A 22,230-nucleotide genomic window follows, 5' to 3' on the forward strand; every position below is an offset into this window, starting at 1 on the left:
GCATAGAGCAAAAAATACATCTACAGTACATATACTAAACATAATAGTGCAAAAAGTGCAAATACAAATAAGTGCAAGGGTTCAGATAGAGATAAAAAATAATTTAAATAAAAAGATAAAAGAAAGAAAAGTGCAGCAGATTACAAAAATAAGCCATACAAAGGACTAAAAGTAGCGACCTAGGAGGTAGGCTCAGTGCTGGTCAAAGGCCAGGAAGACAAGCCGGGACTTAAATGCCGCCAGGGTCTGTTCAATAGTTGATGTCACGTACAAAGTGAATGAGGACGGTTGCACTCTGGGTGGAATTAGGGGCAGGGTAGGGGTGCCCGCGTCAGTCCAGCTCCAGAGATAGAGAAACTGGGTCAGGTTCATGTTGCTCACACGGGCCCACTAAGAATACCAGAGGCAGTTGTCAATCCCCCCTGACCCCCACGACCTTTAAACCAACCAGCTGGACCCAGCCTCTTTGTTGTCCCAGGTGTGCGTGGGCGCGTTTCCATTTTTAGGACTCGGCACCAGGCCGGGCTGCCAATCATTGCGTACGCGTGTGGGGGAGAGCGCTAACCGCCTCACCGTGTGCGTTTACGCAGAGATACAGCGGCGGCTTTGTCTTTAGTCGGTTATTAAATCTGCGTGAGTTAGCGCAGGACCGGCTTGCCAAAGAGCAGTAAACAATGGAACAACTAGAGAGCAACTAGAGGAAGAGGGAGGACTAGAGAGAAACTAGAGGAAGAGGGAGGACTAGAGAGCAACTAGAGGAAGAGGGAGGACTAGAGAGAAACTAGAGGAAGAGGGAGGACTAGAGAGAAACTAGAGGAAGAGGGAGGACTAGAGAGAAACTAGAGGCATGTGGAAGAGGGGAGGAGAGGACAGAGCAGGAAGGAGAAGGGGAGGGACTGTGCTGTGTGGTGTGTTTGGCACCCTCCCACTATGTGATTAGCATGGGTGACTCCCTTTCCGTGTTCTCTGGGTGTGTGTGTGTGTGTGTGTGTGTGTGTGTGTGTGTGTGTGTGTGTGTGTCAGCATTCGAGGAATCAGAACTCAAGAGAGACCACCGTCGAGACACAGAGGAACACAGGACTAGATAGAAAGACAGACAGAAAGAGAGAGAGAAGGATCGACTTCTAATTCCCACAGGATTTAAGGGAACGGCTGAACTGTACTAAAATAGTAGGTAATGATAGGAGAACAGCATTTTGCGTTAAATAATGTATAATAACTTTGTGTATTATGTCTGTGTGTGTATATAGCAGACATCATGTTGGGATATCCTATCGTGGACAATTCTGATAACCTTGTTGGTATTTGTGTGTTTGACTGGAGTTAATAATTGCCATTGTCTGTTTTGTATGTATATTATAGGCTTTTGGGACTCTGCCCTTGGCAGTCAGCGTCGCACCTCTCCCTCCCCCTCTCGCCCGCTGAGCCGCACTCTCAGCCCCCAGCGCAGCGGCAGGGGCCAGGGGACAGCGGGGACACACCGGGGAGCACCGCGGAGACAGAGCGGGTCTCGTCACGACAGCGCCCCCCCGACCCTCCAGTCCCGCGCTCCCGCGGCCTTCGGTCGCGTAGAGAGGAGCCAGTCCAACCGGGCCCTGTGCTTTGTCAACCCCCTCTTCCTCCAGACTCACCGCTGCCACCCGCCCTGCTCTTCTTCTTCCTCGACTTGTGCTGCCAGGTCTGAGGAGAACCCAGGGAAGGTGAGGAGGTCTGAGGCGACGTTGCTGAGGAACAGCCAGGACTCTGATCGACACACGAACAAGGCCAAGGTGAGCGGAAAGTTGCGGCCCCCTCCCCCCCCGCCCCCCCTCCCCCCCCGCTCGCTCCCCCGCCGGCCCCCGGCCCCGCCTCCCCCTGCCCCTGCCCCCACCACCAAGCCCAAGATCATGCCTGAGACTGCCGTCCTGGCTGCCAAACACCTCTCGCCGACCAGGCGCCAGGCGCCCGCTCGACCGACCACGGGTGCGAAGGCCGGCAACCCGTCCAAAAGAGCCAGCGTGCCGATCCCCGTGCCCTCCAACCCCCCTCCCCCCCGCCCCAAGAAGCCCGACATGGAGGCGCACCGCTGCCACATCGCCCTGGACGACGAGACCATCGCTAAGGCCCTGTCCTGTGCCAAGGTGCCCCCGCCCTGCCAGCCGCATGCCCCCTCGCCCGCCGACCCCCCGCCGGAGGATGCCGCCGGCAGCCCCCCCAGCCCGACGGGGAAGAACAGCCGGGGGGAGGGCGGGGGCCACCGGCCGCGGCTCAGCGACATGAGCGTGTCCACCTCGTCCTCCGACTCCCTGGACTACACCCAGTCCCCCGCGTTCTCCCTGGGCCTGGCCCCCGGCCCCGCGCAGCACAGCCACCGGGCCCCGGCCGCCGCCGACAGCAGCGACGAGGACGAGGAGGAGGAGGAAGAGGAGGACTACGGGGTCAGCCTGGAGAACGACCTGGACGTGGAGCTCCGCCCGCCCTTCAAGAGCAGGAGGCGCAGGGTCCGGGCGGGCCTGAGCGGGGGCTCCTTCATCATCCACAGGGCCCTGAAGGGACACTTCCGCAAGGTGAGCGGCGTGCTGAGCTCGCTCATGACGCCCGAGAGGCGGGCGGTGAAGAGGATAGCCGAGCTGTCCAGGGATAAGGGCTCGTATTTCGGATGCCTGGTCCAGGATTACATCAGCTTTGTCCAGGAGAACAAAGGCTGCCACACATCGGGGCTGGACCTGCTTCAGACTCTCCGGCAGTTCATGACCCAGATGAAAGCCTACCTGCGCCAGAGCTCTGAGCTGGACCCTCCTATAGAGTCTCTCATACCCGAGGACCAGATCGGTGAGTGAGACCGGCCAGTGAGCCGCAACAACGGGCATTAAAACCACAAAGTTGTGTTTAGCACAATGAATGGAAGCGGACAGTGATGGGTAGCCTAGGCATTGTCCAACTAACACCTCTCCCGAAAGCTACCCGTCACTGTCTGCTTCCATTCATTGTGCTAAGCTAGGCTAACGAGCAGCCAGATAGATTTCTACTGAACGCACAGAGAGGAAACTGGTATCTATCTTCTTGTCTCTCTCTGGAGAAGACGGGAAGCTAATTTCCCAAAATGTTGTCGTGTTCCTTTAAGTCAGTTCTCCATATGGTTCCATTCACACGATAAGGGTAGTAAACAGGGTGCTTTTACTGCCACAAAAAAAGGTCTTGAAATGACTTCATTCATTGATAATGTCCCAGTAAGAGAGTCTCAGGAGCCAAGAGTCACCGCTGAGATGGGAATCAGAGCCACATTTGAAGCTTTCCATATTAGTCTGTGTCGGTGCTAGTGTTGGGTTACAGGGCACTCTCTCGCCACAGTTATTCTAGGCCTCTACTGCTTGGCATGAACTCGCACCTCAATGCCAAGCTTGGCGGGTCATTTGTAATGACAGAAATACCAGCGGATGTTAAATATAACCTCAAAGCAGTTGTCATGCCATATGAACTATTGACAGAGAACCCGTTTTGTCGTAGCCTACATTGGCCGAGGTCGTAGATATTTTGACGTATGAAATACTGTTTGCTGACCTCACCGGCTTTATCAAAGAGACATTTCATGTCGATTGTTTGCGGAAGACACGTGTTCGCATGAATATGGAGGCGGGTCTTTGCGCTCGCCTCTCCACCCCTTGTCCTTTGTAAACAATAACAGCGAGGCCTTGTTCCGAGAGCAGCGCTCCGTTCTGCGGGGCTCGCTGACCCTCTCTTGCACTCACACCGGTGACTCACACCAACCTTCGGTTAAGGGGGAAACGTGCACACACTTCACTGGCTCCCCATCAAATTTAGAATTCATTTTAAGGTTCTGGTCATCACCTACAGAGCATCCTTACACCACGAGTAGATCGCTCAGGTCGTCTGACCAGGGCTTGCTGGCCATCCCCCGGTCGAGATTAAAGACAAAAGGTGACCGAGCTTTCGAAACCGTGGCCCCCAGGCTCTGGAATGCTCTGCCCATGGACCTAAGAGCTGTGGTCTCGGTAAACACCTTTAAAAAGCAGCTAAAGACTGTGCTATTCAAACAGGCTTTTGGCTAACTATGTCTGTGTACATCTTTTATGTCTTTTTATCTGTTTTGTTTTTCTTGTTCTTTCACGTTTTTAATTACTTTTCTGTTATCATGCTGCTTTCGTTGCACTTTACTGATGTTTTTTTTATGTGAAGCACTTTGTGACCCTGGTCTGGGAAATGTGCTATATAAATAAACATTACTTACTTAACTTACTTACTTACTTACTTACTTACTTACTTACTTACTTACTTACTTACTTACTTACTTACTTACTTACTTACTTACTTACTTACTTACTTACTTACTTACTTACTTACTTACTTACTTACTTACTTACTTCTCACTCACTCACTCACTCACTCACTCACTCACTCACTCACTCACTTACTTACTTACTTACTTACTTACTTACTTACTTACTTACTTACTTACTTACTTACTTACTTACTTACTTACTTACTTACTTACTTACTTACATACATAGACATAACGCCGTTTTCTATATGGCAGACGTGTAAAGTAACCTTTCGGATCTAAGCCTATCCGTCGTGGTGGTCATGGGAGACTGCGTCTATGTGACGGCTGGGTAGACAATGTGTCAAGTGTTGTTGTTTGCTTTTGACCGCGTCTCTGATGTGGAGACTTACTGCAGTACGTGGTGGGGGGGAAAAGACCAAAGAAAGAATGCGCAATATTTAGAGAGAGGTCTAGCGGGAGAGAGAGAGAGAGAGAGAGAGAGAGAGAGAGAGAGAGAGAGAGAGAGAGAGAGAGAGAGAGAGAGAGAGAGATTTTATGTTTGAGGTAAGGAAAGGAACTTCGACTTTACATTCGTTCGTCAAGCATACAGGGTAGGCTCCTTCAGAAGTTGGCCCCCCACCCAGCATGTGAGGTGAGGAGGCAGGATGAGGACGGGTGGGTGGAGAGACTGTGTATTACACTCTCTGACTTACAGTACTACGGTCCTGATCGGTTTGGAATTACAGTATAGTAAGACAGTGGAAGGAAGTGGGAAGTGGATGAACACAGAAGCGCTTTCATTTGAATATTGTACATCAAGATAAAAGATCCAGCCTGCACAAAGTCTCGCACTGTGGACGGCTTCAGTGGAATTGACCATGTTCATACACACCGGCCATTTCACTTTTTGCATTCATGTCATGCTCAGGTTGGGTTCTTTTCCACCCTGTTCGCTGTGTGAATAATGGTCAATAGAGCGTGAGATTGGACTGCAGTTGAGTTCATATCAACAACTCAACAACTGACGGGAAATCAAAAGTAGAATGTTAATGTCAAGTTGAAACCATCCATAGTTTATTCTTATTGTGTGTCCGAGAGAGAGAGAGAGAGAGAGAGAGAGAGAGAGAGAGAGAGAGAGAGAGAGAGAGAGAGAGAGAGAGAGAGAGAAATGCTGTTTTATTATCCCTGTGTGTTCGTTTGTCAGGCTTCCCACAATGGCAGCCGACTTAGACTTAAAAACAACCAAGAAGCGACTCCACTTCTACATCAACCAACATGGTATTACATTACTTAGTGACTGACTACTCGCACTATAGGCAGTTTCAGTGTAATTGTGTTGCTGCTAGGGGGAGATCTTTTTGATTCAGTTCCTCGGTTGCAATTCCCTGTTGCAGTGTTTATTAATATCAACAACTGACAGGAAATAACAGACAGGAGAGAGAGAGAGGGGGAGAGAGTGAGAGAGATAAAGAGTGAGAGAGAGAGGGAGGGAGAGAGGGAGGGGGGAGAGAGTAAGAGAGATACAGAGCAAGAGAGAGAGTGTGAGAGAGAGGGGGAGAGATAAAGAGAGAGATATATATAGAGAGAGAGAGAGGGAGAGGGAGAGATAGAGAGGGGGAGAAAGAGAGGGAGAGAGAGTGTCCTTGGCAGTGGCTGCATGGCTATGTGATTGACCCCTGCACGTGTTTCCTCACCTTACTGACTGAAATCCAGTCTATCGCAGTACAGACAACATTCACAGATGTCCTTTAAACAGGTTTGTAGGTCGCTACGGTTGCTATAGAGCACAATTACAAACATTGCAAGAAACAGGAAATCCACTGTCTTTTACTAGTTTTAGCCCTTCTTATTTTATTTGACTCTTTTACTAGTTTTTGCCCTTCACTTTTCATGTTATTTTTACTCTTTTACTAGTTTTAGTCCTACTTATTTAATGTTAATTTTTTTTTACTCTTGCTAGTTTTTATGTTCTTCTACACTGTAGCGCCTTGAGATTTGTTCCACAAGTATCAAGTGCCCCTACAAATCAAATATATTATTATTATTATTATTAGGGATGTTCGATATTGGCTTTTTTACCGATATCCGATATACCGATATTGTCCAACTCTTAATTTCCGATACCGATATCAACCGATACCGATATATGTGGTGTGTCTCCCCCCCCCCCCCCCCCAAACGGAATAATTTCAGGTAATTAACATTACATATCTCTTGTTGTGGAATTAACACAACATTATGCATACTTTTGACAATAAATAAAATAAGAATTTGTTCTTACTTGCTTGCCTGGGTAAATAAAGGTTAAAGGTGACATGCTGCATTATAAATGTCTTTTTTGAGTCTCTAGCATTGTATTATAGTAATAGGAGTTAGTATCAATGTGTTTTTGTGTCTAAATACCATATTGGCGTATTGCTCTCATTCAGCTCAGACCATTTCCTGCTAGATTTAATTAGGTCATCCTGATTTGAGGCATATGTTGACGTCAGCGGGCGCTGGGTAAGCGGACAATGATCCGATTGGCTCTGTGGTTGTAGCGCACCAAACAGGGTTTGACAGAGCGAGCGAGAGAGAGAGAGAGAATCAGATAGACCCTCGCGACAGAGCACACATACACACTGTGCCGCGCGGAGCTGCTCCCGAATTGAGAGAGAGAGAGAGAGAGAGAGAGACCACCGTGCAAACACTCCGCACGCAGGTCCCCCCCCCCCCCCCCCCCCAGCACAAGCTGCAGCGTGGCACACCCCCCGAACGGGAGAGGGAGAGAGAGAGAAGGGGACCGCACAGAAACACCGCCCCGCGGAGAGCAGAATGATACAGAAGGAGAGAGTGAAAGAAAGAAAAAAAGAAGAAAGGAAGAGAGAGGGAGGGGGGGGGGGCTTATCAATAACGGCCTGTCTTTTTCCACTGCAACAGCCCCTGGTCTGCTGGACACACACAAGGAAGTGAATCCTCTCTCTCTCTCTCTCTCTCTCTCTCTCTCTCTCTCTCTCTCTCTCTCTCTCTCTCCCCACCCCCCCCTCTCTCGCTCTCTCTCTCTCTCTCTATCTCTCTCTGTCTACCAGTCGCAGACTGTGTGGGCTGACTGTCACTCAAAGTGCTTATGGGCGGAGCCAGGCCATAACAGCCTGAAATCCTGAGGCTGAAAAATGATGGTTTTGAGTACTTGATTAGAAATATAAAACAATGCATTTTTTTATTTTTTTTTTAAACCTTACATGTCTTCAATAGACTCACAGGAATTGTGTAAAGTTGCCCAAATAGTGCTAGGAATAGCAATGCAGGTCCCCTTTAAATAAATCTAAAAAGAACGATACCGATAATTTCCGATATTACATTTTAATGCCAATATAATATCGGTAGGCCGATAATATCGGACATCCCTAATTATTATTGTGTGTGTCCAGTGATGTACCTGAACGCATTCAATGAACGATCGTTCATATTTTGGGCGAACGTGAACTGACCATTCTGTATTTCCGCTAGATGAACGTCATTGAGAATGCGTTCATTCTCAGCGCTGTATAGCGGCATTCAAAAGTGCGTTCATTCTCAGCACTGTATTATAACGGCCTTCAAAAGTGTGCCAGATTTCATATGCCTTTCAGCCGAAAACCCAGTTAAAACACACCGTAAACAGGCTTCAAAATAATGCGGAAAACCACCCAATCTGGCAACAGCAAGCTGCCTGTGATGCGTACGCTGCCTGTCACCCCTGGCTGTCGCAGAACACTCGCTCAGAGTCAGACTCTACGGTGTCGGCGTATGAGCATTTAAAAGAGTTTTACGTTAAAGTCAGTAAATGTTTTGCACTTTGAATATTGAACTTTGAGGTACAACCTTAGGTTCATACCTCAGCCTGGTTCCTACCTTGTGTTGTGTTAGTACAGAGTTATGTCAGCACATGTTTATATGTTATATGTTTGCACAATGACTACTTTCACTTTTGGTACTTTAAGTATATTTAGATTATTATACTTCATAAAGACCATTCAAGCAGCACGTTTTTCCTCATGTTTTTGAAAATATACTGTAGAGATGAATGGGCGGCAGCAAAGCGTTATGGAAATGCCAGTATTCTGATTGCTGTCTGTGGTTCTATATGGGTTGTGGGAATACATTTGACAAATAATAGCTCGCAGCAACGTATTTAAAAAATAACCATAAACTATAAATTAGTTCATTTTTGAAACCATGAACTTTAGTTAAAAATTTTGAATTAAAACTGGAATGTATGGATGAAAAGATTATTTCTATTTCAGATATTGAACGATAGATACTCGATGTCAAATGGGCAATAGTATTGTATCCATAGCTATAATATATAATATAGTTATAGCCACGTATTCCTATACTTTAAAGCATTGGCCTTTCAACCACACAGTGCCCTCTGGCGCTGAATGAGTTAACACTCAATGAGTTGAAAATAGATTGTCTTTTAATATACTTGTGCTGTTCACGTTGGTCATAAGCAGTAAAACTCCTGTTTTTATACATAATCAGATTGTTTTTAGTAATACTGTGCACGAGCATTACAATAGAGGTTCCAGTAGTGGGCAGCTTGAATAGCCAGGTCCTAGAACCAGCGCTTTGGGGAGATCTTTTATTTTTAGAGCATTAACTCTTTGGAATGGCCTGCCTCGGAACCTCTGCTGCATTTACAGTAGATTCACTTTTAAAAAGAATCTTAAATTGTTTTTAAATTGTTTTTAACACTGTAAAGTAATTTTTTGTTTTTGTTTTACACTAATGTAATTTTAGCTATCTTAATTGTTACAGTAGTTTCATTATGCATTGTGTGTACTGACTTTTAATCATTTTGTTTTTGCAATAGTGATTGTTTTTGTATGTTTTTTGTGTGTGTGGACCCCAGGAAGACTAGCTGGTTGCTATCGCACCAGCTAATGGGGATCCCTAATCAAATCAAATCAAATCAAATCAAACACAAAAAGAAGCCATAACAAAAACATTACGTGTATGTGTGTGTGCCTTATCAACCACCACTACCACAGTACAGTATGTCTTCTTCTTCTTCTTCTTCTTCTTCTTCTTCTTCTTCTTCTTCTTCTTCTTCTTCTTCTTCTTCTTCTTCTTCTTCTTCTTCTTCTTCTTCTTCTTCTTCTTCTTCTTCTTCTTCTTCTTCTTCTTCTTCTTCTTCTTCTTCTTCTTCTTCTTCTTCTGTATACATAAGACATATTATGTATACATAAGAGAGCACTTGCCTATTACTCAAGTGTAAACACGCTGTGTCCCCGTAGTCATGGATTCAGGGCCCTGTTTCTTGTACCTGGTTCAACTAAGTCGATCAAGATGTCATTATCCAGCTTCAGTTAACCCGATGTTTGAAGCCGGGATTTTCCTGTTCCTCGAAGGTGGATTCAGTCTTGTTAACTCAAGCCAGACTTGCGACCCAGGCTAAATGCGCGCGGCCGCTTCAGTTGAAAAGCCAGCACGTATCGATAGCAGAGAATCTGATTCTCTAGCGGCATTGATTGATTAATTGATTTAGAACTTTATTAACATATTGCAGTACGGCTCAATCGCCTCGCCGACAAGTTAAATGCGTTATCTATAGGCTAATTTCAAGTCCCTCATTACCTCAATCAATCAGATTATATTTCTTTAAACTTGCCTGCTGGATTGAATAATCAAATGAGATCTTGCTAGCGAAAATAATTAGTAAAACTGTTATACAGAATAACGATACGGCTCCCTTACCCATTGATTGATGTATGGTCGATCTTTTACTTATCTTCTCTGTGGTCTAACGGTTGTTCTTTTGACTTTCACGCAGACGACCGGGGTTCGAGACCCAGTCGTCTCCTTCTTTTTGCAATATAGGAATAATTCAATTTGGTGCACGTTGAGAGCTATATAAAGAATGACATCCTCAATGCATGTAGATTTATAATATTTTAACTTAAAACTATGCTACCTTTGCGTATAATCATTAATATTATATTCCAAAAATTTATATTGGAAAGACGGGGTTTCGAACCCCGGTAGCCGGGTTGCCAGGATTGAGCACTACCGCTGAGCCACTGTGCCAGATGGGATAAATTCATTGTTTATACATTAATGAACGAGAGACCCGTGTTTAGAATATTCTTTGTTTTGAATGAAGTTTTATCTCTTTATCCTCATTCATTAATGTGACGTCAACGGCTCATTCAATTTCTCAAATCCGTCAAACAGCGCATCTCATCAGACATCTTAATCCCAGTTACAATTAAAATAACCACATAATGTGTACATCGCACGAGCGAGCGCCACGGTATATATAACGTGCATTATTTAGGACAAAGTGAATTTAGTATCAGCATTTTGGGTCTATTTTACATTTCAAAAGCCCCCTCTGGAAGAATGGAGCACAAAAACGTAATTCAGAATGGTATAATGCAGATCGTAGACTGTGGGAATAATTTCAGGAAACGGGCTGTCACTTCTTTGCGGGGGCGTGGCGATGGTTCAGGCTAACTTGAACTTAAACTCTGCTTTCGACCAGGCTCAAACTTTTGGATCTGTTGTCATGGTGATTTGGAAAATCCAGGTACGGGGAACCGGAAAGTCCGGCTAACTCAGTTATCCAGTTAAAGTTATCCGGCTAACTCAGTTATCCAGGTACGAGGAACGGGGCCCAGATGTGTATGTGTCTTGGCAGGGTGCTATGGAAGCTTTTACCTCAGCTGACCTGCTGAACTGGAGCAGTTCCGTGCATTAGAGAAGGGAGCTGTACTGTCAGTCTGCCCTGCTGGTCCCCTGTCTCTCTAAAAGACAAACTTGGGCAACCCTCCCTGCAGATTAGTTTTCTTTATTGAGACAGTGGGAAGGCTTAGAGTGCGACAGAGTAGGGGAGACACAGAGAAGGTTCTTTATTGAGACAGTGGGAAGGCTGAGAGGGAGACAGAGTAGGGGAGACACATGTTCTTTATTGAGACAGTAGGAAGGCTGAGAGTGAGACAGAGTAGGGGAGACACAGAGAAGGTTCTTTATTGAGACAGTGGGAAGGCTGAGAGGGAGACAGAGTAGGGGAGACACATGTTCTTTATTGAGACAGTAGGAAGGCTGAGAGTGAGACAGAGTAGGGGAGACACAGAGAAGGTTCTTTATTGAGACAGTGGGAAGGCTGACATTACATTTACATTTAGTCATTTAGCTGACTCTTTTATCCAAAGCGACTTACAAGTTCGACACTAGTTATGGGTAATGTATTCAAGCAAATTGGAACCCTGATCAGAATCAAACAAAGCTACTAAGTCATTCAAATTAGGGGCATCATCGCAGGTTTCTAGAGTGTCTTCCATTCCTGTGTGAAGACAAACTTGGGCAACCCTCCCTGCAGATTAGTTTTCTTTATTGAGACAGTGGGACGGCTTAGAGGGAGACAGAGTAGGGGAGACACAGAGAAGGTTCTTTATTGAGACAGTGGGAAGGCTGAGAGGAAGACAGTGTAGGGGAGACACAGAAGGTTCTTTATTGAGACAGTAAGGCTGAGAGGGAGACAGAGTGGATTAGACACAGAAGGTTCTTTATTGAGACAGTGGGAAGGCTGAGCTGGAGACAGAGTAGGGGAGACACAGGAGAGAAGGTTCTTTATTGAGACAGTAGGAAGGCTGAGAGGGAGAGAGTATGGGAGACACAGGAGAGAAGGTTCTTTATTGAAACAGTATGGAGGCTGAGAGGGAGACAGACGCTGCGACGAGATCGTCGCAAATTGCCCCCTAATTTGGCCGGTGCGAATGAAAAATTATATCTACTCGCAAGCTTGCGAATAGTGATTTCACCCCTTCATTCGCATTTCACTACACTAACATTAGCCTACAACCAGGGCTGTACAGGCGACATAATGTTGCGGTTGTAATTTCATTAGACAGACCAGCGCGGACATTTAATAACATGCAATTTAATTGACACGAGCAATGGGCTAACGTTAGCTGGTGGTCCCGAGTGAAGCAGGGACGGCGGAGCTATAGGCTAACGTTAGCTGGTGGTCCCGAGTGAAGCAGGGACGGTGGAAAAGTGAGGAAAGGGGGTGGGTTATATTGACAAGTGACAACGCTTGACAACAGAAGTTTAAACATAACTTCATATTTATTAGTTATTCGTTTCTGTATATCATCCACTGTGACTTTCCATCTCCGTGTTAGACTCTTCCTGTTTACATTCGAGTGTGACGTCATCACCTACGGCAGCTTAGACGATCAAAACGCGAACCTAGAACAAAACCCGGGGGGGGGGGGGGGGGGGCTGGCTCTCTTGTGCGTTCTCGCCCCCTCTCTCTCTCTCGCTCTCTCTCTCTACATTCAATGATTTAAAGTAGCCAAACGTTACAGACAGTATAAATACTAACTGGATAGTTGATGATAAACATTTAATTTCATTATCTGAAATATTCTAAAATCATTAAGTCTGCTATAAGCCATTATCCCTTTGTGTGTAATTATTATTTTCTCACAGTAGTATATATATATATATATATATATATATATATATATATATATATATATATATATATATATATATATGTGTGTGTGTGTGTGTTTGGCTAAAGTGGATAGAAAACACAGTACTGTGCAAAAAAAGGGCACCCAAGAGTTTTTATATAAATAGTCTTAGATGTAAACAATTTTTTTTATTAGTGTGTCAGTAGACTACTCTTAGTACATTTTCATTAAATAATTTTTTAAAGCATCTTCATGGTTTAATAATGCAAACATATGTTGCAGGGACTTATTATAATCATCATATTGGCGTGACTGTATGCATCAAAGGGTTAAATCAAGCATTTTTAAGTGCTTTAGGAAATGTCAAAATATTGCGATATATATTGTGTATCGTGATATGGCCAAAAAATATTGCAATATCATTTAGAGGCCATATCGCCCAGCCCTACTATAATGGTAAAATAGTTATTTAAAAATTTGCCCCTAAAAAATATTCTTTGCCCCTAAATTTCTCATTTAGGGGCAAGTGTGCCCCTAGTGAAAAAGCTTAGCGTACAGCCCTGCAGAGTAGGGGAGACACAGGAGAGAAGGTTCTTTATTGAGACAGTAGGAAGGCTGAGAGGGAGAGAGTATGGGAGACACAGGAGAGAAGGTTCTTTATTGAGACAGTAGGAAGGCTGAGAGGGAGAGAGTATGGGAGACACAGGAGAGAAGGTTCTTTATTGAGACAGTAGGAAGGCTGAGAGGGAGAGCGTATGGGAGACACAGGAGAGAAGGTTCTTTATTGAGACAGTAGGGAGGCTGAGAGGGAGACAGAGTAGGGCAGACACAGGAGATAAGGTTCTTTATTGAGACAGTGGGAAGGCTGAGAGGAAGACAGAGTAGGGGAGACAGAAGGTTCTTTATTGAGACAGTAAGGCTGAGAGGGAGACAGAGTAGGGCAGACACAGGTTCTTTATTAAGACAGTGGGAAGGCTGAGAGTGAGACAGAGTATGGGAGACAGAGAAGGTTCTTTATTGAATAATAATAATAATAATAATAATATATTTTGATTTGTAGGGGCGCTTTATATTTGTGGAACACATCTCAAAGTGCTACAGTGTAGATTAGAACTAACAAGATAGCAAAAAATAACATAAAATAAGTAGGACCAAAACTAGCAAAGGAGTAAAAATAACATGAAATAAGAAGGGCTAAAACTAGTAAAAGAGTAAAATAACATAGTGTGTGGAGCTAGACAGTGGGAAGGCTGAGAGGGAGACAGAGTAGGGGAGACAGGTTATTTATTGAAACAGTGGGAAGGCTGAGAGGGAGACAGAGTAGGGGAGACACAGGTTATTTATTGAGACAGTGGGAAGGCTGAGAGGGAGACAGAGTAGGGGAGACACAGGTTATTTATTGAGACAGTGGGACGGCTGAGAGGGAGACAGAGTAGGGGAGACACTGGAGAGAAGGTTCTTTATTGAGACAGTGGGAAAGCCCCTGCACTTGATGCATTTGCTCTAGCGCCAACATGCCTCCCTTGCTCTGCCACTCTGCTGCCATTTCCAGTCTGGTTCAGAGGTGACCCAGGCCACCAGGGTACATGTGGTCCCAGAGGTCACTACACCACCTCCGGGCACAGGATGAGCGTTCTTCTGATACAGTAGTTTCCTCCAGAGAGACGTGTGTTGGGCTGAATTGTTAAGAAGACTTGTGCTAAATGAATGTTTGCGTTCGGGTGTTGCCAGGGAACGGTGTAATGCACAGTCGTGCAAATGGGTGTGTTTGTCATACTTGAGGAGATGTGCATGAGTTATATGTAGGGGGTCACATGTAGGTCTACAGTCCAACAGTGCACTGGATCCTGTTCATATGCTCTGCCAACAGTAGTTAATAATCGTCTGGATGTAATTATTGACTTTCTATTCATAACTTAGAAGCTGATTGGATAACTCAGAATAAACCCAGTCCTGGGTGAGCGTTGCTGGCCTCCGGCTGTACAGTAATGTGTTACGCTAGCAGACCAGCTAGGGCGAGCTAAAGCAATGGATTTTAATGTATCCAAAAGTTACAATACACCTCAATATATTTACTGTGGAAATATCCACGTCATTCACCATAATATGTGCTTATTCCCCATTGTTGGATAATTTGTGTTATCAGCCAGTAATCAATTTGTCACCTGTGGTTCCGTGGAGTCTCTGCGTTGTGTTGTTTATACCTTACTCCTCGTACTGGCTGGCACACTCTGTCTCCCCCGTTAATGCATCCGACTCAGAAGAAAACGACACACTGGAAACGTGATACCTTTCCTTGATGTTGATGTTTATTCCATAAACATAGCCTCTGTACAAGTAGGAAACAGTTCTGAAAGTCTTTGAAAAGTCTATATACTCTTATCTCTCACATGGCCTGCCTGTCTCTGTCTGTTTCTGGAGAGTCTAACACAGACGTATGTCTGTCAAGTTAGAACTAGAGTTGTTCAAATGCCTCCGATACAGCCTAAAATGCTGGTATCGGTATCGGCGAGTGCACGTCAAATCTATGCTCCGATCCCACGGATGGGCCATATGACGTAATTTATCAACAACACGTGCGGTATCCTCCTGCTGAGAGTGAGCATTATAAAACAAACATGTTTTTAATCGACCGTGAATTAAAGGGTTAATGCTGTTTGTCATTTTAACAGCAGATACTTTCTTAAATGCCATCGTCCCGACAGAGCGGTGTGACAGGGAGCTCTGATGTGTTCGCTTGCTGGTGTTAGCATTAGCTGAAGAGCTAGCTGAAAAGCTAGTTTTATCTTTAACGTTACCGTCTAAAGTTGGGGCTATTCATAATCCAGCAATAATGGCTGCAGACCTGCAAGCAAAGTACAGCAAGTTGGCACAGGAGTATTCCAAGGTAAATCACTTTTTCACCAGTAACGTTACATTGTCATTCCATCTAGCTCACGTTAACTGGCTACTGATCGACCTCTCGCACACATGCATGCAATTAATGACATGTTGCGGACAGCCATACCGGTGACAATCGAAAACTGTGCCTGGATGAATTTCAATGATACACAGCCACATACACAGAGTCACAAAGGGAGTGCAACATCGGCCGCATACCACCAGGCGGCGGTATTGTACTTTTGCGATCTCAGAGTAATTCCATATGGTCACACAGCCTTCCTGGATGATTTATGAATGGAAATAGCTAATAAAAGAAATAACGATCCAATAACGTATATATACGTGGTTGCCGTTATTCGATTGGTGGACAAACACGTATATATGCGTGGACGGCGCTGAATGAGTTTTGTTATGTATTGTGGATAAGATGTTTTTCGGCAGAGCATTCCAGAGTACTATTGTGTTTGAGAACATTTTATTTTGGTGCTGTTTTTGTTCTGATGTTACCATCTTGTAAATAATGTAAATATGTACCTCTGTTATGTGTGAGTCAATGATCACACCCGGGTTGTACCAAACCGTAGGTTTATTTAACATCAAGTACAACGTGACGGCAAGAGGCAGTTTACTGTACCGAGGCAGTTTGTAAGCAGAGGCACCGAAGGTACGGTGGCTCGTAGTAGTCATTAGTCAAACAGGATAATCATTTAGCCAATGATCTACACATCTGATGTTAACCAATCAAAGTTAAGGTGCGGCTGGGTAGCGTAGAGGACTGAGCACTCGCCTACCACCGCAGAGACTCTGGGATCGAATCCAGCTGTCAGCGGTACCTCCGGCTTGGTCAGTCGGCCCTACGAACACAGTTAGTGGGTGGGAAGCCGGTGGGGTGTGTGTCCTGGTCGTTGCAAACAGCGGGAGGGGAAATAGCGTGAACCTCCGCACGAGTTACAACATTCTCCCACTGAAACTCCTCGCTGTCAGGTGAAAAGATTTAAAATAATAAAAGGAGCTTTAAAGTTATGTCTCTACTTTCAGTTAGAGTTATGGCAGTGTTATGGCTCAATATACTGTATAATATAATTATTTGATTCCAGGGGAACCCCAGAACAATGGGGAATAGTTTTAATTTCACAATTTCGTTCAGTAGAAGTTAGTAGTGACTATTTTGATCATAGGTTGCACTCTCACATCTGCATTGCATCGAATTCTGGACTTAATCATGGCAACAGAAATCTTCTCACATGGGGGTCCCTGAGACTAAATGGGGTCTGCGCCGGTCTAATGTGTATCAATTTGAGGGTCCTTGACATAGAAAAGGTTCAGAGCCACAGTGACACAGTGGTTAGCAGCACTGCTGCCTCACAGCACGAAGGTCCTGGGTTCGAACCCCAGCAGGGGGTGTGGAGTTTGCATGTTCTCCCTGTGTTCACATGGGTTTTCTCTGGGTACTCTGCTTTCCTCCCACACCATAGGGTTGGGTACCTTTCACATTTGAACCAATACCGGTACCAGTACCTGTGAATCGATACCAGTACCCAACGGTACCTTTTTTCTGTACTTTAGTCTCTAAAAATGTAATCAACCTACCTGTTGTAAAAAAATAAATAATCCAAACATCATGATATATATATAATATTGCAGCGAGCGTTGTCTGCATCTAGCTTTGTAAAGTGTAACAACACTTGCAACCGTTTTCGGCTTGCCATTGCCCCGACTGCTTTGTTGTTGAATCAAGTCAAATCCTAGGTAAGCGTGTATTGTGTGTGTGAACGTTGACGTGACCGTGCGGCACACTTCATAGGTTTCGTTTCGTGGTAAACGAAACGTTGATGTCATCTGACTTTTTTTTACAGTGCCGAAATGTGGCACCGGCGGATCTCACGTGAATCGGTGGTCGGTACCCTTAAAAGTACCTGATTCGGTACCCATCCCTAACCATGAAGACATGCATGGCAGGCAGGGACTACAGATGAAAACTAGCTCATTAGCTAATTCTGGCACATTTACATTGATGTGGAAACTGAAGATGTTGATTAATGTGCACTGTCCCTGGGTAATTTTTTTTTAAATAGACTTAAACTTAAACTATGGTACAAGGCCTACTAGCTATTGTTTTATAAAGTTACCACAAAATGGTCATCAGTGTGCACGACGAATGAGATATTTCAGTGATATACTATGTAGGGTAATTTCAGGCTTGGGCAGTTTTGCTAAACTTACTGTATACTGGAGAAAAGAACAACTGCAGCCTCATGTGATTTCTGCCGTCATTGGTCTTATGCAACGTAAAATAATGGCCTTTCAGTATCAATATCAGTTTCAATATCGCTTCATGATATATCCAGCAATCACTTGATTTCTGAATCTGTATAGTGGTCTTTGAGCATTATGTTGAGAACATACAGTATCTAACTCTCCATTGACCAGTGTGCTGTGTGTTCCCTCTCACAGACCAGGTGCTGGAGAAGGCCATGCACAAGTGTGTCCTGAAACCACTGAAGAGTGTGGTGGAGGTGGCCCTACATGACTTCCAGGTGAGATATGTGGAGTAATCATAGGCTACGTTCACACTGCAAGCCTTAGTGCTCAGTTCAGGTTTATTTCTCAGATCGCTGATCTTTTTTGTTTGGCTGTTATAACGTTCTTTTGCAAATGTGGCCAATGTCAGATTCCAATGTGAACTGATCACACTCCTGACCCACATGTGCAAATGAACAATAAGAATATGAAAGTGGCCAAAATATGAATTTAAAAACTCAGATTCCATGTGATTTGTGCTGTTCACACTGTCATGAAAGAATAAAATCTGAGTCACATATGAGCAAAAAAGAAAAATCTGATTTGGGCCACTTTCACTTGTGAACATAGTCATAGTTCCTATAACAAGGTTATAACACATCACAGGTGTGACGCTACATAGCTATGACACTGTTACTTATTAGTGTAATGTCATCTCTACCCAGGTAGCGTTGTTTATTGTCTTGAAGTTATTTTCTATATACCATATTTACATTTAGTCATTTAGCTGACACTTTTATCCAAAGCGACTTACAAGTTCTGTACAACAGGTCAGCAAGAAGGGTACAACTCTTACAGCTGAGTAACAATGTTCATTAAACAAACAGCTACAGAGGGAGTAAGTGAATAAAGGGGGTTGGAATTGAGGGTCAAACTATTAAGGGTTGATTATCCCTCAACTGAATTCTTGCACTTGCTAAATAAATGGCTAATATGTCGGGGCCTCCTTGTGAATATCTTATCAAAATGTCTAGTGAATGTTGTACTATTAGGGTAGTTCACATAGGATTTTGTGATACAAGACCTAGAATCACTTAAGGGGCACTTTTGCCAATTTTAACCTGAACCTTATCAATCTACTACAAGGTTCTACAACCTTCTAGTAGGACTACAAGCTATGACGTATACCATGCCAGTTAGGGTACCTTGTGTAATACTGCACCTTGTGTATACTGTTTACTTTTACTCACTCATAGTACAGTATATTCAGATTAAAATTATTTATTGCCTATATTTATTGTAATATATAGAATATAACTATATATAATATAACTGGTAGGGCATACAGACCCTCATTTGCACCTTTGTTTACACTTGTTATTCTTCTCATATTTTTATATTCAAATACAATTTTGTTGCCTATATTTATGTCTTTCTATTATTACCCTGGCCATACATTACATTACTTACCCTCCCCCATGCTGCTATGACACCCACATTTCCCCAAGGGGATCAATAAAATAATATCTTACCTTACCTTATCTATTGTTAGGAGGACATGTGATAATGGGACATGAAATATACCAACGTGTCCTGTGTCCCGAGAGATTGGCAGTGCTGTCCACATCTCCTCACCACCGCATGTATATATTCCCTCCCCGCCGTATGTATATTTCCCTCCCACCCACCCACCCCCTCCTAATGTACAGTCCCCTCCCCATCATATGTATATACTCTGTCAGGATCTAGGGGTAACAGTACTGTATATTTGAATACCGTTGTCACAAATGTATCAGTACTAAATACCTATATGTCCCTATGCCATAAATGTCATGTATGTTGTGTATGTCATAAATGTCTATATGAATTGAAAATGGGGGACCCTGATGGAAACAAGACAAACGTCTTTCTCAGGTCTGCATCCCCTTAACAATTGTATGTATTGAGCCGTACTGTATTGTACCCATTCTGCAATCTGTTAAATAAAGTTTTCATTCATTCATTCATTCATCGCCGTCGCCTTACGTCCAATCATCACGTCCTCCTCATGACAGAACGATAGGGCTTAGGGTTAAAAAGTTGGCATAATACCCCTTTTAATCATTACACACACTAACCAGGAACCATGTCGGTCCTCCGCAGATGAGTAGTGGAACCTGGCAGCGGCTGAGAGAAAACCTGGCCTTGGCCAAGGCCAAGAAGCCCCAGGAGCTCGGGGTGGACGGGGCTGTGCCCCCTGACCCCGTGGCCGTCGAGAAGATCCGCCACAAGTTCCACAACATGAGGAAGATGTATTCCCCAGAGAAGAAGGTGTCGTTGCTGCTGCGCGTGTGCAAACTCATCTACACCATCATGCAGGACAACTCAGGTACGGGAGGCCGCTTTCTTTTGGCTGTTCTAAGCCATCAGGTTTGCGTTTGTGTAAGTGTGTTTTAAAGGATCAATAGGCAGTCGCAGAGTTTTGGCAACATTTAAAATGTCCTTATTATATCTAGACGTAATCGATAGTAGAAAAAAAAAGTTGTTCCGGTAAGGGGCAGGAAATAAAACGACATCCGCAATCAGACCAAGTCAAATGATTCGAACAGCGAGCGGTCTTATCAAACCTTATAGTGACACGTGCACTTGTTATGCACATAACAGTTGCACGTGTACACAAAGGCCTGCTGCTAACACGTAGCTGCCTGCTAGCTACCTGCTGCTAACACTTAGCTACCTGCTGCTCACACGTAGCTGCCTGCTAGCTACCTGCTGCTAACACTTAGCTACCTGCTGCTAACACGTAGCTGCCTGCTAGCTACCTGCTGCTAACACTTAGCTACCTGCTGCTAACACATAGATGCCTGCTGCTCACACGTAGCTACCTGCTAGCTACCTAGCGAGGCGTGGCTTTGGAGGCATCCTGATGCGTTCAGATGCGTTCTGATTGGGAAGGGTGTTGTCAAGTTCGGTTTAATGATTTGAAAATATTTCTGCTCAAAACCAACGTGTATCTGCTCCTTTAAGTGTGTATTTGTTTCGATGAAATGGTGGAAAGGGGTTATGTGATAAAGAAGATTGAATTTTTCCGAGACCGCGGGTCGGTCTTAGTGCACCTGCACTCTCACACACATGTTAAGTAACAGTGTTTATTAGCAAAGGATCCCCATTAGCTGATGCCAAGACGTCAATAGTCTTCCTGGGGTCCGAGACAACATTAAAACATATACAGTACAATTAAAACATAATACAATTAAAACATAGCAAGACGTACCAACCGAGGAAACACAACAACATTAACACACAAAATGATATCTAAATATTATTATTATTTTATCTGAGATATATTTAGGACTGTCTGTGGGTTGTGATGACTTTCTGAAAACAAATTAATAAGTTGGCAGAAAGTCTTCTCAACACTCCGCCAACTAAGACGTTCATGCATTTGAACAACACTAGTCCTATATGAGCAACCAAGAATGAGTCTTGCTGCCTTATTTTGTACCACTTGTAACCTATTTAGCAACTGTTTTGAAGCAGAAGCCCACACTACAGAACAGTAATCCAAGTGGCAATCCAACTAAAGCACAAACAATTTGATTAAACAATGCAAATGGAAGGAATGGTGCACATTTCCTGGCAGTAGCAACAGCTCTACCCATTTTAAAAACAGTTTTGTTGATGTGATCAGACCATGATAAAGAACTATCAAGCCAAAGGCCTAGAAGCTTAGTTTTTTCAACCTGCTGTAGGTTGACCTGCAATTTGTAGAACCAATGTAGGATTACGTGCCAATCTTTGATTGGTCCCAAAAAGCATACAAACAGTTTTAGAAATGTTAACACTTTAACTGCCGAAAACGCTCGTCATTCCCCGCCATGCTCAAGTTGCTGAGGACGCCGGAACTCGTCTTTGATATCAATATTTCAAAAATCTGTGATCGGAATCATATTTCCCCTCTGCAGCCTTGACACACAGTTCTGATCTCCTCTCAATCCTCTAGCGGTTCAAGAGCGCCATCTGGTGGCCGATGGGCAGATCGAAAAACCGGATGTCAACCTTTAACCCGGCAGGACTCACTCCATATGTGGTCCGGGCACTCGCTAATGTTAGAGAGACTCAGTCTTCACACAGTGAACATCGATCGTTGGAAATAACTCGAAAAAACAACATGATTTGGACGTATATACTATTATACAACCTGGAAATAGATCGGGTATTTCGACATCCCATAATGGAAAAAATTCTGTTCCACGCTGATCGCCCAACGGCCCGAGGAGACTGGGGTGAGTTTTAGCGTTATATTCTAACGTGTTCTTTACTAACTGCTATGATGAACATATGACCCACATTAGATGAATGGTATAACGTTGCCCACGGAATTATAAACGCCCCCTCGCCCATCCGGTCAACATCAGA

The 22,230-nt window shown here is 44.3% G+C and overlaps 1 protein-coding gene across 2 annotated transcripts in view; it reads left to right on the plus strand.

The window, feature by feature from the left end:
• LOC311231563 (ras and Rab interactor 2-like) overlaps positions 1–22,230 on the plus strand; it is a 106,156-nt gene that overhangs the window by 62,387 nt on the left and 21,539 nt on the right. For both annotated transcript variants that reach the window (XM_084318186.1, XM_084318187.1), the window contains exons 8-10: positions 1,363–2,811; positions 18,046–18,128; positions 19,975–20,200. In XM_084318186.1, coding sequence (XP_084174312.1) covers positions 1,363–2,811; positions 18,046–18,128; positions 19,975–20,200 — 1,758 coding nt within the window. The remainder of the gene's footprint in view (positions 1–1,362; positions 2,812–18,045; positions 18,129–19,974; positions 20,201–22,230) is intronic.

The sequence above is a fragment of the Notolepis coatsorum genome, assembly GCF_963971535.1.
Source record: "Notolepis coatsorum genome assembly, chromosome: 7".
NCBI lineage: Eukaryota > Metazoa > Chordata > Actinopteri > Aulopiformes > Paralepididae > Notolepis > Notolepis coatsorum.